The sequence below is a fragment of the Chanodichthys erythropterus genome, chromosome 6, assembly GCF_024489055.1.
Source record: "Chanodichthys erythropterus isolate Z2021 chromosome 6, ASM2448905v1, whole genome shotgun sequence".
Lineage (NCBI taxonomy): Eukaryota > Metazoa > Chordata > Actinopteri > Cypriniformes > Xenocyprididae > Chanodichthys > Chanodichthys erythropterus.
In genome coordinates, this window is record NC_090226.1 from 13,174,864 (window position 1) to 13,191,868 (window position 17,005).

Sequence of the window (17,005 nt, forward strand, 5' to 3'; positions counted from 1 at the left end):
TAGTTTCTGGCAGAGTATCTGAGGCATGAGTTGTACAGGCTCCTCCTTCTTCTGTAAAGCGGGATGGGGAGCAGCAGCTCATTTGCTTGCACTCAAAAATGGGCATTTACAACATTGTCTAATAAATGATCTGTGGGGTATTTTGAGCTGAACCTTCACAGATACATTCCGGGGACACCTGAGACTTATACTACTACATCTTGTAAAAAGTGGCATAATAGGTCAAGGTTAAGAGATTAATGAACAGAATGTCTCAGATAAATATCTGCTGATATAAAATTATAATTGTTTTAATGTTTTATTCAATCTATATATCATCAGAAGGAGATACGGTACACGTCGCCCAGAAGGAAACTGGGAAGGTTGTCCTGAGCTTGTATTGAGGGAGGACCAACTAAGGTCCTGGTGTTTCTTGATGGAATGTCATGTTCAGTGATGTATATATTGACATCACAAGGTTGGACTTGTGTGCATGTATGTATTTATGCATGCATTATATACAGAGATAGATAGATAGAGAGAGAGAGAGAAAATTCTGCGCATGACAGCTTCCTCTCCATCAATAATAGAATGAGTCACAGCAGAGGGACACAAGAGTCCTGAGGTAAGAAAAATTTGCTTCTATACTGAAGCTCTTTGTGTGAATAAGAGTCACATAATTGTGACTGGCTACTTTTTGTAAATACCTTTCTAGCTTCGGGGCCATCTTATATGTTGAAGTTGGCATTAAATGGAAATTTACCCAATCTCTTTTCTAAATGCACGCTATTGTGAACGATTAATAAAATTGATATTGTAATTTTCAAATTAATATAATAACTGGATCTTCCGGAGAAACAACAGAATTCTCTTCAGTGAGATGATTGGTCACTACTGCCGTTTCATCATGACTTCAAACACTGACAAAAAATAGATGTACGCAGACATATGCAAAATGTACAGTCATTCTTACAGGAAAACAAGCCAAAAATATTTATGACTCATCCTGCATTACACAGATTTTGTCCAATCAAATGCCCTCTAGAGAATGTTCCGCCCCTAATGCTACCTTCAACCAACTAGCAAGTAGCAAATCATGATTCATGGCTGTGATATAATTAAATCATTAATATTCATTAAATATGTCCCATCCAAACTCCATGTTTCAATACATCAATATGGAAAAAAAACTGCTCATGAAATGATTTTATAGGGTCTTTAATATAATACTTGAGTATGAGTAGTGCTTGCAGTGAGGCATGCTGATTGAACAAATGTCTGGTGCTTGCCTTTAAATTTGGTTGCACTGGAATGAGTCCGAATGTTTTCAGCTCTCAGGGAAGTGAGTGATCAAGGCCAGAGAGTGGGAGAGTCTGAAATGTAACATTTTAAAAAAAAGTCTCTCCTGTTCGCTCTGCCAAACACACTCTCAATCTTTCAGACACACACATTTATACTCTGCATGTGGGTCTAGAGAGTGTGGGAGAGTCTAGAAAGAGGGGCAGAATAGGAATGAGCCTGGGACAAATAGTGATGGGTCATCATGATTCCGGACTAGCACAAAAATTAGCAGTAGGAGGTGATCTAAACTCTTCAACGTATTCATTAAAAACCCTATAATATGATTTGATATCAAACGCTTGCATCGTCTTACTTTCTGTGCTCTTCAAATGGAAAAAAATCAGGATGGACTAGGGAGCACTGCAACGTCTGCAGTCTTCTGTTCACAAAAAAAAAAAATAAAAAAATAAATGCTGATCAACCAGCATAGCCTTTCTGGAGAAATTGGTAAACCAAGGATGTTGCTTGTTTAGCTAGTTAAGAAGCCTGGTGGGAGCTTCCAAAACACAAATTCCAGGATTTTCAACTGGGTAAAGACATTTCTTACATTCAAACAGTGCCATAACAAACAGAAATTGAAGTGGACACATTTACAAAATAATCAAACTACTATTGGACTAACATAGGTTTTTAAATGGTTGTTTATTAAATAGTTCCATCTAGCACCGCTGTACCCTGAATATGTGGTTACATCCTTGCATGCAAACATTCAAACATGGGGAAAGGACAATCAAAGCCACACTCTCTTGGGAAACAGAGGCTAAGCCAAGGTGAATGAATGAATACAAGCCAACAGTCTCAGCCTTTGCCCCCACCCCCGCTCCAGCTCCTCTAGCTAATAGCATCAATCAAAGACCACAAGCCAGGGAGCCATTACACAGCACAAACTTGTCGGCAGCTAACTATTATACACACACAGATCGCATACACAGATCTTAGTACACACCATCCATACTAATGCATTCCTAGAAACACACTGAGTATATACTCTCTACCACACCCTGCCAGTAATGCTAGAGTATTAAGTGCTCCAAATGTCCTTGATTTGCTTGACCTATTAGACCATTTGATGATCATCGGGACGTGTGCCATGTTTAAATACGCAAACGCCCAATTTACCTGACAATCCCTCGACTGCATCAACATATCATTTTAGTGTAAATCATGTACATTCGAAGCTCATGAACTAAAGATATTTGTAACTAACAGTTTAGCCTCAAACTGGTCTAATCTGTGGTAAGGTAAACAAGCTGAGAGGCGCATGACTCGCATGACTAATGCAAGAAAACACACATCCCTCACTGGAAAGCATCACATATACTGAGGATATCAGCGCTAAAACAGCAGAAATCAAGAGTCAGGAATCAGCCTCGGTGGTGAGTTGCAGCAGTCTCTCTTACACACACACACTCACCACTTCATTTCCAGTGCATGCATTTTGCTCCACATCCAGAACGGTTGACATGTTTCCACACACGAGACAGTGACAGCTTCAGAGAGGAGGCGAGAAGAGATGGGAGGATCCACGAGAGAAACACAGATTAGCTGAAGGAGGGATGGAGGGAAACGGACAGGGAGAACAGTAGCTAGGCAGAGATCCAAGAGGGAGGGGTGACAGAAAAGGAGAGAGGGAGAGAGTGAGATAAATCAACAGAGGAGGTATTTTTTGAGAGAGAGGGAGAGAGAGGGAGAGATGTTGAGATGCAGATAGAGTGAGGAGGAGAAAGAAGTGACTGCGGGTTTGCGCTGGGGAGACAGTGCTTGCTCATGTATACGGCAGCGCTGAAAGAGCCCTGCTCCGATTGGACGAGGGGAAGTCAGGTGGACGGGAGGTGGCAGGAGCAGGGATGATAGGGGTGGGGCAGACACAGAGAGGACGATGCTCTCCACTGCACTTTATTATTTGTTTTTGGGTGGGGTCAACTGGTTCACAGCTTCAGATATAACAAGAAATAAGATGCAGAGAGATTTGACCTCACATATCAATTGATTTGGACTAAATATATTATTTAATACATGGCAGGGGTTCCCAACTGTTTTTTGCCTCAGGACAGATTTGAGATTAATCAAGTGGGGAACAAGACCAACAAAAAATAACAACTCATTATTATATGAATCTATAAAAAAAAAAAAAGCACGACGCATACGTGTGATGCTGATGCAGGAGCTGGCCAATACGCTCAGAAATAAACACTGAAGCTCTGCAATGAAAATAGCATAGCAGTATGACAAGGGATAGATGAATTCGTTGAATAAAGTTGTTACTTTTGTTTTTTTGCGCACAAAATGTATTCTCGTCGCTTCATAATATTAAGGTTGAACCACTGCAGTCACATCGCTGGTTTTAATGATGTCTTTAGTACCTTTCTGGACCTCAAAAGGTGCAATGTCATTGCTGCCTATGTGTGGATCAGATACTCTCATATTTCATCATAAATATTTTAATTTGTGTTCCGAAGATGAACGAAGGGTTTGGAACGACATGAGGGCGAGTAATTAATGACAGAAATTACATTTTTGGGTGAACTAACCCTTTAACTTTGCTTGTTTACATCAAAAACAGTGTGTGCGTATGTGTATGTACCTACTTAACCATATTTTGGCGTCAAACTGCACCCACAAGTTAGCTAAATTTAACAAAACATTCCAAAAATCTCAATATGGGGACATCCTCATTTGTAAGAACAGAATAAAAATAAAGGTAATAGCACAGAAGGTTTTCTGTTAGGATTAAGTTATACTATTTATAACAAATAACTAGCAAATAACTACATAAAAACAATAGAAGTCTATGCTATCTGTCTATCCATATAAATATATATACACGCATTATTTTATATACACACATACATATACATATCTACCTTTCCTCCTTCTTATATAAATCTCATTTGTTTAAAAGAACTCCGAAAAACAGGCGAATCTCAACATAACACAGACTGTTACGTAACAGTCGGGATCATTAATATGTATGACCCCAATATTTGCATATGCCAGCTCATGTTCAAGGCATTAGACAAGGGCAGGACGTCTGGATGTGCACAGCAGAATAATCAGACTAGGTAAGCAAGCAAGGACAAAAGCGAACATGGCAGATGGAGCAATAATAACTGACATGATCTATGATATCATGATATTTTTAGTGATATTTGTAAATTGTCTTTCTAAATGTTAGCATGTTGCTAATGTACTGTTAAATATGCTATACTATAAAAAGTTACCATCGTTTCTTACTGTATTTACGGAGACAAGACTGTCGTTACTTTCATTTTTAAACACTTGCAGTCTGTATAATTCATAAACACAACTGCATTCTTTATAAATCTCTCCAACAGTGTGTAATGTTAGCTTTAGCCATGGAGCACTATCAAACTCATTCAGAATCAAATGTAAACATCCAAATAAATACTATACTTGCGCGATTAGACATGCTGCATGACGAACACTTTGTAAAGATCCATTCTGAGGGTTATATTAGCTGTATGAACTTTTTTTATGCTGTTTAAGGCAAGTGTGAGCTCCGTGGGCAGGGAGCACGAGAATTTAAAGGGGGTTATTTTGAGCTGAAACTTCACATACACATTCAGGGGAGACCTTCGACTTATATTACATCTTTTGAAAACAAGTTCTACGGCACCTTTAAAAACTGTTTTTGCTTGATCATCTCCATTTGTTGTGCAATTCATTGCAAACATTGTTCATGACAACATATGCATCTAGACCTGTATGACCATTTTATAGAGTAGGTTGTGACTCTCCAGTTGAGAACCACTGGTTTATTGTGTAATTACATACAAATAATTACTCAGTCAAATGAGCTATCAAATCAGTACAACAAGAAGAAATAAACATATTATCAGTGTCCTTGGATGTACAATAATGTTTTTTTCTGTGCCATCTACCACTGCAATAAATAAACATGGTTGCAGAACACAGTTTGTCCCCACTGAAGGAATTATGACCCAGCAGAGGTTCAGCGTGGTATATCATCTGAGCGATCTCTCTGTGGATCCTGGGCTCTGATAGGTTATTGATCTGCCTTGCTTCCATTTATCAGTAGATGAGGTTGAACATTGTTTTTCATTCAATAAGCCTCAGGGGCCACCACAGACAAACACAATCTGAGAGAAATAGTCAGTAATAGTCAGAAGTAACATGGTTTGGTAACTTTATTTTAGTGTCCTTGTTACATGAACTTATTGTAGTAATAACAATAAATTAATGCATAATTACATGCAACTAACCCTAAACCAAACCCAATTCCTATCCCTACATTAAGTACAAGTTGTTAATTGATATTACTCAGTACTTAAATGTATAACTAACAAAACCACCTTACAATAAAGTGTAACCTATGGTTTTATTACTTATTGATGGACCTGCAGCTTCAGTAATAAATCAGATTGTGTCAGCCACTCTCTCTGTCTCAGTAAGCAGTGCTGTCGAGCGTGCTGTGTCCGAGTGACCTTCAGGAGAGTGCACTAAAGGGCAAAATGGACAGACACAGCCACATGAAGGCCAGTCAAGACGTCATAAATCAACAAAATATAATTTATAATAGAAACTACTCTGAAACTATCTGAAAATGGACACAGAAAGGGAGAGCGGCCAGTCTAGACATTTGGGTTACATTTTTACATTCCTATTTGAAATCTGAGACTGAGAGAAGGTCTCAAAGAACTGGGGATCAGAGATGAATTCATGTTATAAAGGAGTCTATTCCCCTAAATAGACTGCGCCATAGACCAACTCAAACCTGGTCTAAAGTCTAAAGTCAATGGCGCAATATTTTTTTGTTAGAGCGCGTTGGTAGAAACTGCACCTCTGGGTGCGTCCACAGTGCGCGTTGACTTTGCTTATTACACACAGGGATGCGCATCACACAAACATGCCAAATATTAAAAACAAAAGGATTACAGTGTAGAAGAATATTATTGTGTAGGCTACATAAATAAAAAAATTTAATGATGAATAGTCATTGCGTGTATTAGAATTAGGCTACCTATTTTCAATTCAGCCTATTACTACTTATAATGATGAACGAAATTGGCTAATTAATTGAACAATCGTGCCAATACACACACACATATATATTAACTGACTCATCACGCGGAGCTATTTAAAAGCCTGCATTTGCAAGCCCACTTTAACTTCACGCATGAGCAGATCAGTTTCTTCGCTTGAAAAGCGTTCAGCTTTTCCGCCAACAAATTCCGCCATGTAAATAGCAATCCGCCATGGCACGAGCGCATCTCGCTCTTAAAGGGAATGGGAGATGACACTCTGATTGGTTTATTGAACGTTACGCCCATTACTCATTAAGAGAATAGGGACAACCCATTTCAAAAATGGGGGATATTGAAAATAGATGTAAACAAACAGCTGGCGCTCTTCATCTGCAGCTATATTTGTGCGGAAAATAACAAAAAAAGACGAAAAACGCGCAGGATATGGGTGAGGTCCTGGCTGGAGAGGCAACATGGACTTTGTTCTCTACAGAGAGAATTTGGGGTGAGTAAACTTTGTTAAATTAATCTATTTTTAGAGCTTGCACTACGGTGGTGTCGGCCGTTGTTAAGCAACGATAAGCTGCGATCCTCAATGAAGCTTGTTCGACTTGAAACGGCACTGTACAGACCATTAAATTACCACAGAAGTATACTACTACAATGTGACCTCAAAGGGCACTTTCACTTTCGCGATCAAAGGGTAGGGCTCTTTATATTCTCTCTGTATATTATATCATTAACTGTTAATTTCTAACTTAGTCATTATCTTTATCACTTGTTGCCCCCCTATTGGCTGGTGCCCCAGGACACTCGCCCAATCCCGTCTATGGATAATCCGGTCCAGTATCTGACACGTTCAAAGCTTCCGCAATCTTTGTGAGGAGGACTGGCAATGACTGTTTCTAAAATTCTAAGACTAGAATCTTTAGACACAGCACACTGCACGATTTTAAGCACCAACTGTAAACACCGACTGAACGCAACTGGCTCTGACTTGCAATTGGACATGATCAGTCGTAAGTATCAAATTACATTCATAATCGGCCTTACAATCGTTAAATGTGTGCCCGGCTTAAGTGTCTGATAAATGTCTTATCTTGTAGAACGCACGCTCAGCACCACTGCTTCCTATTCACAGAGTATATGCGATCGCAAATTCGATGTGCGCAAATTAGGCTACATACAATAACCTGTCTCCCAATATCAAAACTATGGCTGGGCTGTTTAGTTGTAACCACCTCTTAGCTCTGGTCTCTGTTTTGGTCTCGGTTTGCACTTTGAATATTGAGAGGGTACTTTGATTATGGTTGCACTTATTGTTTGCACTTAATAAGACTAAGGAAAAACTTCTTTATTTTTGTCATTTATACGATTTTTATTTCTATGTTCAATTTGTGGAAAGGAGTTCAATTAGGAGGTCACACACAAACTCAATCAGAAGTTCTGGAAGCTCATTCATCATTCAAATTCATGTACAGTAAGATCTGAAGAGAAATCATACAGGAGAGAAGCCAGTCAGTTGTGTTTGTGGCAAAAACTTTTACAGTGTTTCTATATTGATGTTTTTCGATGCATATAATAATAATTCATACTCAGAAATATGAACTAAAATTACTTTCATTACAAGATGATTAGTTCAAACATTTTAAAATGCACCTGCATACTATTTTTCCAGTCATTCATTTTGTCATTGATGATTTCTTAAAAATACTCCTGAGCTAAGTGTCCCATCACACCCCTACTGGGCAGTGGTCTGTTACGTATTTGGAAATTATCTAATAAGTTAATGACACTGGAGGATAATGTCAAGGATATGACTTTGCTTACTCTGAGCTTCTGATGCCCTCTATGGGATGAAATTGTCTCTGAATAATGATGAATCTGACATGATGACTTGCAGTATTCATGCTAGATGCTCTTAGCCAGTAGAGGCTATTACTACTGGCTAAGAGCAGAAGGAAAAATAGGATCTCAGAGAGCTGATTCCCCAACTGAGACCTAAGTATTTTGGCTAGCTAGAGAGAGAAAGAGAGAGAGAAAAAACCCAAACAAAAGTCACAATTTGACTTTTTTTTTTTTTCTACCTTAAACCTATAAGACTCTGTAAACCATTTATGTAATTAAAAAAGTGATTATTTCAGTTTTATCTTTTGGTCATTCACACAGAATGCATTTTTGCAGGTAAAAACATGAGATGCAAGGCAGTGGAATGAAAAAACGCAAGGTCTAAAGACAAGATTTTGATAGTATCTTATTTTAGCTTAAGCACCGTATTTTTAGAATGTTGTCATGTGCTGCAAAAGACGTGAACACAATGGTCAAACATGTCCGTCTAGTGGTGCATGTTTACATAAAACAATGAAAAAAGCAGTGCAGTGGAATGTAAAAATACATCCCCACAGATTGTGTTACCTCTCTTCACCAGCAGAGAGCAGTCACACCTTAAACCTAAGCCATATCACGCACATGTAGGTGTTCTGCAGCACTCAGCGCTGGTGGTGTGAGATTGGATTGGCTGGCTCGGTGTCAGCCCATCAACTGACTAACACTTAAAGTGTGCAAGCTTGTGTATGGAGGCTTGCTGAGTAAGGAATAATAAGGCCTCTATATAATGTAGACCAGGTCATGCCTGAGTCTGAGCATGCTCACTTTAACAGCTGCAGGCGCTATATTTAGCTCATCTGAGACCCCTGCACTGAAAGAGGAGAATGTAATTCACGAAGATGTAATTCCATTTCCTCATTGCTACAGAGGCATTAAAAAACCCTATCAGACATGGATTTATAAATGATGTATACATCTATATTTCAAGATATAATGAGATAAAGAGATAATGATCAATGTGGACAATTATGAAATGCTATACAGGACACATTAAAGGTGCAATATGAAAGATTTTCTGTCCGCTATTCAAAACAAAGGCGTAGCTTGATGACACCAAGTTTGAGCGCGTAATCTTGGGACACGTGCTCTTCACCTCACAGCCGGTGGAAAAGAATTGGGATAGGACTCTAACGATTGCGCAACACTTTTATTATGCCACAGTCGCCGGCGCCACTTATGCTTTTCCGGTCATGAGTATGAGGTAACGCAGCTCTGTTTAGTAAAAGGGAAACAACTGCACACTCACTGAAGCTTAGGCTTAGTATTTAGTACCGTTTCAGCTAATAGCCTTTGTCAAAGTATGAGGTTTGTCAAGGTACAATGCAGCTCTGTTTATCATATTAGATACATTTGAGTGTGTTGAAATGATGTGCGTTCGCTCGGCGGCTGCTGTGAGACACTGTTGCACAATGCAGTATGCTAAATCGATTTTAGAAATATTATATGAAATGCTGGATGGCTTGTGTTGATAAATGGCATGCAATTATTTTGAAAACGTATTGTATGATGGAGGGAGAAAATGCTGTATTACTGTTACTAAAAATAAAGCTGCATCTGATTATGCTATGTTAGCAACTTCACAAAATAGTGTTTTTATCTGAGGCATGGTAAAGCATGGTACTCGAAAAAAAAAAAATCTAGAAAATAAGATTTAAACAATAAAACTAAACGTGTTGAGCTATATAACAATAATTAGTTTTCTGTCTATACATATATCAAAACAGTTGTGCCCTTGTCTATTAAAACCTGTAAATATATTAAAGCGTCTTTGGTGTTTCCATGGTTTCTACAAACTAAAACGGAAACCAAGGGTAACGCGGGTATGACGCAATTGACAGGCGACTCCTCAAATGTCCCGGAGCCTTGGTTAAAATTGCAATTTTGTCAATTTTACAAATAGTTACAAACATTTGGGATATTTTAAGTACTCAAGTGAACAAAATATATAACACTGGCCTAGTGGTTTTTGGATATTTTAATTCAAAATTTAAGTTCTTGAGTATAATCTCAATTAGAACTATACAATTTTCATCTTATTTTCTTTTAAATGGACTTATTTCAATTAAACAAAATCAGTTTATGGCTGTCAGAGCTGATTTGTACAATCCCAGTGTGACAAAGTTTGAACAGAAACACAGTATCATCAAAGCACATGTTCATATATTCATATCCTCCAGTGAGGCTTATTTCAACATCAAAATAGGATGTTTTTCCCAAAATAACACCTTTGATATTAAAATGTGAAGGTTGAACACCCTAAAATATCCATATCACACCACTTAACTGTTTTTGCACACAAACCTCTAATGAGCATCTAAGAGACCAAATTGACTTTTATCACATCCACTAATGAAATGCATGTAAATTCGAAAAGATAAGATGTCTTACCTGACAGTCAAAGTCTTGGAAGTTCTGAGAGTTCTGTAGGAAAAAGAAATCATATTTGATTAATCCTTACTCAATGAATTACATAAAAAAATGTCTAACAATGTTAAAATAATATTGATCATATCATAAATTATTGTCTCCCAGCCACTGCTCTTTATATTGACACCACTAGATGGAGTGAGAGGTCAGGGAGTCACTCCAGTTCATGCATTTAAAGAATGAAAAGGAAAAAATAAAATAAAATAAAAAATAAAATTTTGTCATAATTAACTCACCATTATGTCTTTTTAAAGCCCTATTTTTTCAGTGGAACACAAAAGTAGAAAATTAAGAATTGGAGTTTGTGCTGGATGGATTGATGAACACTTTTATGATGCATTTTTGGTGTATTATGGAGCTTGACAGCCAGTCATTATGAAATGTTGCACAAATTGCATAACAATTCTTTGTATTTCAGGAAAAAGCTAATAACACCCACCTGCAAGTGTAATAAAAATAAATAATAATAATAATTTAAACTATAAATGTGTGTAAAAATTTTCTGAAAAATATTACAACTATCTGTATACTGTTAAAAACCTGAAGGAAAACAAAACTATGGCTGTCAATCCAAATAAAACAATGAAATAGTTTTTAACCAGTATTGTCAAATTGGACACATTTTAATGTATTTTATTATTTCATGTTTTTAACCCTATGGCCGCTCTATGGTTTAGCCCAAAACGTTTGTCCCTTGCATCGTGAATTATACTGGTGGCCTTGCTCAGTGCTAATGGGTGTATGACATTTACATTTCTATTTTTAGCGTTTTTGAAATGGACGCTATGTAGCAAAAACGAATGGCAAGATTTTAACTGACAAACTCCAGGATGCCATGATGAAAATTTCTACAAACAGGGGCTGCAGGAAGAATAAAAATTATTCTGAAACAGACTGAAATATCTTTCATTGCGCTGAATTTTTTGGCACCTCAACCCCATCTGCCCTTTCTTTATCTATTCCTATTTTTTCAATTTCAATCTTCCACTTTTTCTCATGCTTAAACCATTTCACTAATATTCCACCCCATCCGTCCCTTTGCCATCTCCATTTGTTTTCACTTGCTCCAGTAACCCTCACATGAATTATTCAGTTTGATGAAGTAAAGAAAAATGCAGGGGTAGAGAGGAACTTTGCTTCAGTTACAGGAAAACACAGAATTCTCTAACACGAGGAGCCATGGAGGGAATATGTGCGTTTTAATGTGGCACAGATGTGTAATACATGAGTCGTGAGAGTTGGCATGTGTGCGTGAGCATCACTATGCATTATGGAGTGAAACAGGTGATGAGTTCTGCTGTCTCAATAGGTTTTATATTGTGTTAGATCTTGCTACTCATTCAATTATGTGCATATATATCAGCAACGGCTCAAAGTATGGCTGCATTCTGCTGATTTAAACTAGATATCTAGCTGACTTATAAGACATGTAAGATTTATAACAAACAATTTTGTAAAAATTGAGAGAATGACTTGGAAATTATAAGCCAAAAAATTGTGATGGAGTTGGAGCTGTAACATTTCCAGCCTTTTATGGCTTTTTATTATTTTGGTCAAGAAGTGGTCAACATTTAAAGGGTTAGTTCACCCAAAAATGAAAATTTTGTCATTTATTACTCAACCTTATGCCGTTCCACACCTGTAAGACCTTAGTTCATCTTTTGAACACAAATTAAGATATTTTACTTGAAATCCTATGGCTCCGTGAGGCATCCATAGGAAGCAATGTCACTTCCTTGCTCAGGATCCATCAAGGTACTAAAAACATATTTAAATCAGTTCATGTGAGTACAGTGGTTCAATATTAATATTATAAAACGACGAGAATATTTTTGGAGCGCCAAAAGTAACAAAATAAGGACTTATTTAGTGATGGCCGATTTCAAAACAATGCTTCAGGAAGCATCAGAGCACAGTGAATCAGTGTGTCGAATCTGCTGTTCGGAGCGCCAAAGTCACGTGATTTCAGTCATTGGCAGTTTGAAACGCGATCCGAATCATGATTCGACACACTGATTCACTTGTGCTCCGATGCTTCATGAAGCAGTGTTTTGAAATCGGCTAAATAAGTTGTTATTTTGTTATTTTGGGCGCTCCAAAAATATTCTCGTCGCTTTATAATATTAATATTGAACCACTGTACTCACATGAACCGATTTAAATATGTTTTAGTACCTTTATGGATCTTGAGAGAGGAAATGACATTGCTTCCTATGGAGGCCTCACTGAGCCATTGGATTTTAACTAAAATATCTTAATTTGTGTTCTGAAGATGAATGAAGGTCTTACGGGTGTGGAACGGCATGAGGGCGAGTAATAAATGACAGAATTTTTATTTCTGGGTAAACTAACCCTTTAAATAAAAATTTCAGTAAATCTTCTAGCACAGAAACATACTGCTTAAAAACTGCTTTTAAAAAAAGTCGCCAGTCACTGCCACCATTTTTGAGAATTTTCGCAAAAATGTAATGGCCCCTAGCATAAGCAATGCTTTCATTATTTGTTTCTGCCCCTTTTTTGCCTGTGTTTCAGGGTTGTCAGGTCTGTGCAACAAAAGTAGCCCAAAAATAGCCTAATGCAATTTTCTCTATAGAGGGTACGCACGTGACGTCACCGTCGACCGTTACGACTGTGGTCACGCCCACTGAGTGGCAAAAGACTGAAGGGGCTCGCACACCGGACGTGAAGCTCAGCGCCTCGCCATGTCTTTAAAATTCGAACGCATTGTTTTCTATGAGTGTATACACACCGGCAGCAACATTCGGCGCCTGTCCGCGGTGCCCAGCTACGACTCATCAGAAAAAAATGTAAAACAATGCTTTCTAATTTGAAAGACGTGTCGCGGCGCTGAGCTTCGCGTCCGGTGTGCGAGCCCCTTGAGCATTGGTTTTCAGCGTGTCGTGAAAAACTCACAAAACACATCCAAAACGAGAAAGAGCTGTACAAATAGCTTTGATACAAAACCTGAGGTATATATTTAAAAACTGCAGAAAGATTTGCAGTTATCATTTTATTAAATTGTTGGATTTTGAGGTAAAAATCATACCGTACATATTGTTATATATTGTGTTGACAACTGAACAATTAAATATTTTCCATCATATATTCTGCATAATTGGGTGTTTTTCAATAAACAACAACACTGACAAAAACTATACTATAAAACTATATATGTTTTAGGGATGGACAATATGATGATATAACATTGATATAAGTGATTACGTGGATTTAAACCTACCTATATTGTAGTTATATAAAATATTCACAGGCAGATTTGCTTTATGTATTTCCCCGCCGTCGAAATCAGGCACATATAAATGTCAGGAAACAACTCCTGGCTGCATGTCAATATCCATGGATTATGTTTATTTGACAAGTTGTAAGGAACACATTCAATTCAAACCTTTCGTGTAATTTGTTTCCCTGTAAAATCACGCAGCAGGTTCTTTTGCCACTCAGTCCAGCTGAGGGAGCACGCTTTTGGCGGGAAAGTGACGTCGATGCATACCCTCTATTGGGTGGCCGAATTCTCCACTGAATTTGTATGCCTGGGGGGGGTTTTGGGGCTATTGTAAAGCCAAAATCATAAGTACAGGGGGGGAAATCAACCCACGGAAAACATTTTTACCCATGTCAACAAATTAAATGCAGCCCAATTCTGCAGAAAAAACACAGACTTGGCAACACTGCTGTATTTTGATCCAGAGATTCTCTACTCTTTCAAAAGATGCGTAATAGCGCCCCTAATGTATAACTTTGAAAACAGTCGGTAAGTCAGAAAATTCCGTCAATGGCGGGGAAAGAGTTAAAATAAATTATTATTATTATTTTTATTATTTAACTTTTTGTGGGGCCTGCATAAAAAAAAATCTGAACTACTTCCCCCACCCCCTAAAAAAGATTTTATCTTGTTATTTTTTCATGCACATACTCAACACTAAGGCCCTGTTTACACCTGGTCATTTAGTCTCACTACTTTTAATGAAGATAATTGTGTGTTGAGCTTCAGGATGCGACATCAAACTTTGAGTTTCATTTGTGGCAGTTTGCGCATCGGCTTGCTGAAGAGATAATAGGCTACTCATCTGTGGCAATGTGTGTTGCAGTAGTGCTGTCATATCTGGCTACCAGAAGCCTGTATAACACGCTCTCACACGTTTATTTTTTAACATTCTGGAAGGGGTAATCTCACATTTGTGGCTTCCACAACCAGTTGCATGTACACTTGGCCAGTTTCATTTAGAATGCACCTCAAACCACCTCCTGAAGTAGTTTGAGTGATCGGATTCAAATCCATCTTGAAAGCGTTTCAGAGGGAATTTGTCGTTTTTTCAGACAGGGACCTTATCTGGAGGGCATTTGTAAGACAAGGACCTTGTCTTTTCACATCATTTCATGGCTTTACGATCATTTTACTATCATTTGGTGGCTTTGCTATCATTCTAAAATGCATTTAAAATAATAATAATAATAATAATAATTATAATAATAAAATAAAAAGTAAAAAAAAATTAAAAATATTACTAATACAAAATATTACTGCTAGGGTCTATAAAAACGTATGGTATGTCCAAGAAGAGGTGTTTATCACTAGTAAATATCACTAGTGAAGATATCACTAGTAAAAGATATAGTAAGCTACAGCTTGTTTGTGAATGTGTATACAGTAAACTAGTTTGTGTGTGTAGGTGTGTGTGTAGGTGTGTGTGTGTGTGTTCGGATATGTTTATCTCACCTTGTAGGTCAGCAGAGGCTTGATCTCGGTCAGCTGAACATCTTGTAGCTCATCCATCTCTGTCTGTCTGTGCTACAAAAAGAAAAAAGCACATTCATTTAAACAATATATGATCAACCCATTTTCTTATTAATGTAAATGAAAAATAAAAAAAAACGAGCACAATATCAGTTTCAGTTAAAATCTAATCTAGTCTAATTACGACCAACATTGCCAGACATATTTCACATTGCGTCACATTTGCAGCTAACTTCACCTGAGTCAACACATAGGCTTTATATTGAGTTTCTGTTAATAAAACACGCTTTGCGATGTACTTAGCGGACCTCTAGTAATTTCCACTCTTGTAATCAAGAGTAAGTGTAGTCACCCTTTTTATTTTTAATTAACCTGGCAGACCTGAGATTGGGTATCAGCCCACAACAGCCTTTGGTTACACACTCTCGGTAAACAGTAATAAAAGCAGAGAGCCGAAGGGAATGTCTCTACAATTAAATCTGCTCTTTTCCGTTGCCTTGGGAACAGGGTTGTTTTGATGTAAGGCTACAGTCTGCTAGCTAGTTAATGTATAAATGTTGCATGATTCTGGTCTGCGATTAAAATTCTGAAGGCTAAGGTTTATGCAAGGCTTAGTTTTTAAATCATCCAATATAATCACTTCCTGTATTCATTACAAGGACTGAGACAGGAATGATCACACAAATTGTTCCTTATTTGTGTCCCTTCTGTTTGCACTGGCTGGTAATGAGTGACTATGCAAATAAAGCCCCACCTTGTTTTTTTTTTTTTCAATGTCTGTTCAAGGTGAGACCAATAAAACTATGATGTATGATCAAATACTGACCTAGATGCAACAAAAATGTGACATTCAGTATGAATGATGTGCAATGTGCCAATTGAGATCTGCTGAGCTCTTGCTGTACGGTGGAATGACATGCTGACGTGGCTTAACCCACTTCCACTAGCCTCATCTGTCTATTGTCACAGTCATTCTGACCTTCCTGACCTTGGGACAGATCCAAACGTGATCGGCTGCTTCAATTGGAACACCTTCAACAAATTGATGGACCACCATCAGACGTGATAACATGCACGTTTTGGGTTTTAAAACATTTTAAAATCAAGATTTTTGGTTAGAATTGATAAGAATGACTAGTGCTTAAAAGTTTAGGGACGGTAAGATTTTTAAAGCTGCACATATTTGATCAAAAATACACTAAAAACATTAATGTGAAAAAAGTATTACACTTTAAAACAACTGTTTTCACTGAATCTTTCTAATATTATGATTTGGTGTTCCGGAAACATTTCTTAAAGGCACAATAATGTACATTTTCTCTGCTCAAGGTCGCTTATTCAAAACAAAGGTGTAGCTTGATGACTCCTTGATTTTGCGGAATCATGGGAGGTGTTGTCTTTATGTCTACAGCTGGTGGAAAGCGCATTGCGCTGGGTGTATTATAGGGCCCTTACTGTGTTGAGCTATATAACAATGATTAGTTTTCTGTCAATTAATCTATCCATTCAAACAGTTGCTCACCGGTCTAATAAAACACATGATATATTAAAGCGTCTTTGGTGTTTTCATAGTTTCTACAAAATAAAACCGGAAAAAACGGAGGGTAACGCG

General features: G+C 37.7%; 1 protein-coding gene across 2 annotated transcripts in view; it reads right to left on the minus strand.

Annotated features, from left to right (window-relative positions):
• ndrg3a (ndrg family member 3a) overlaps window positions 1–17,005 on the minus strand; it is a 44,592-nt gene that overhangs the window by 12,974 nt on the left and 14,613 nt on the right. For both annotated transcript variants that reach the window (XM_067388128.1, XM_067388126.1), the window contains exons 2-3: window positions 15,376–15,447; window positions 10,602–10,634 (exon numbers count right to left, since the gene is read on the minus strand). In XM_067388128.1, coding sequence (XP_067244229.1) covers window positions 10,602–10,634; window positions 15,376–15,432 — 90 coding nt within the window. In that variant the 5' untranslated portion in view covers window positions 15,433–15,447. The remainder of the gene's footprint in view (window positions 1–10,601; window positions 10,635–15,375; window positions 15,448–17,005) is intronic.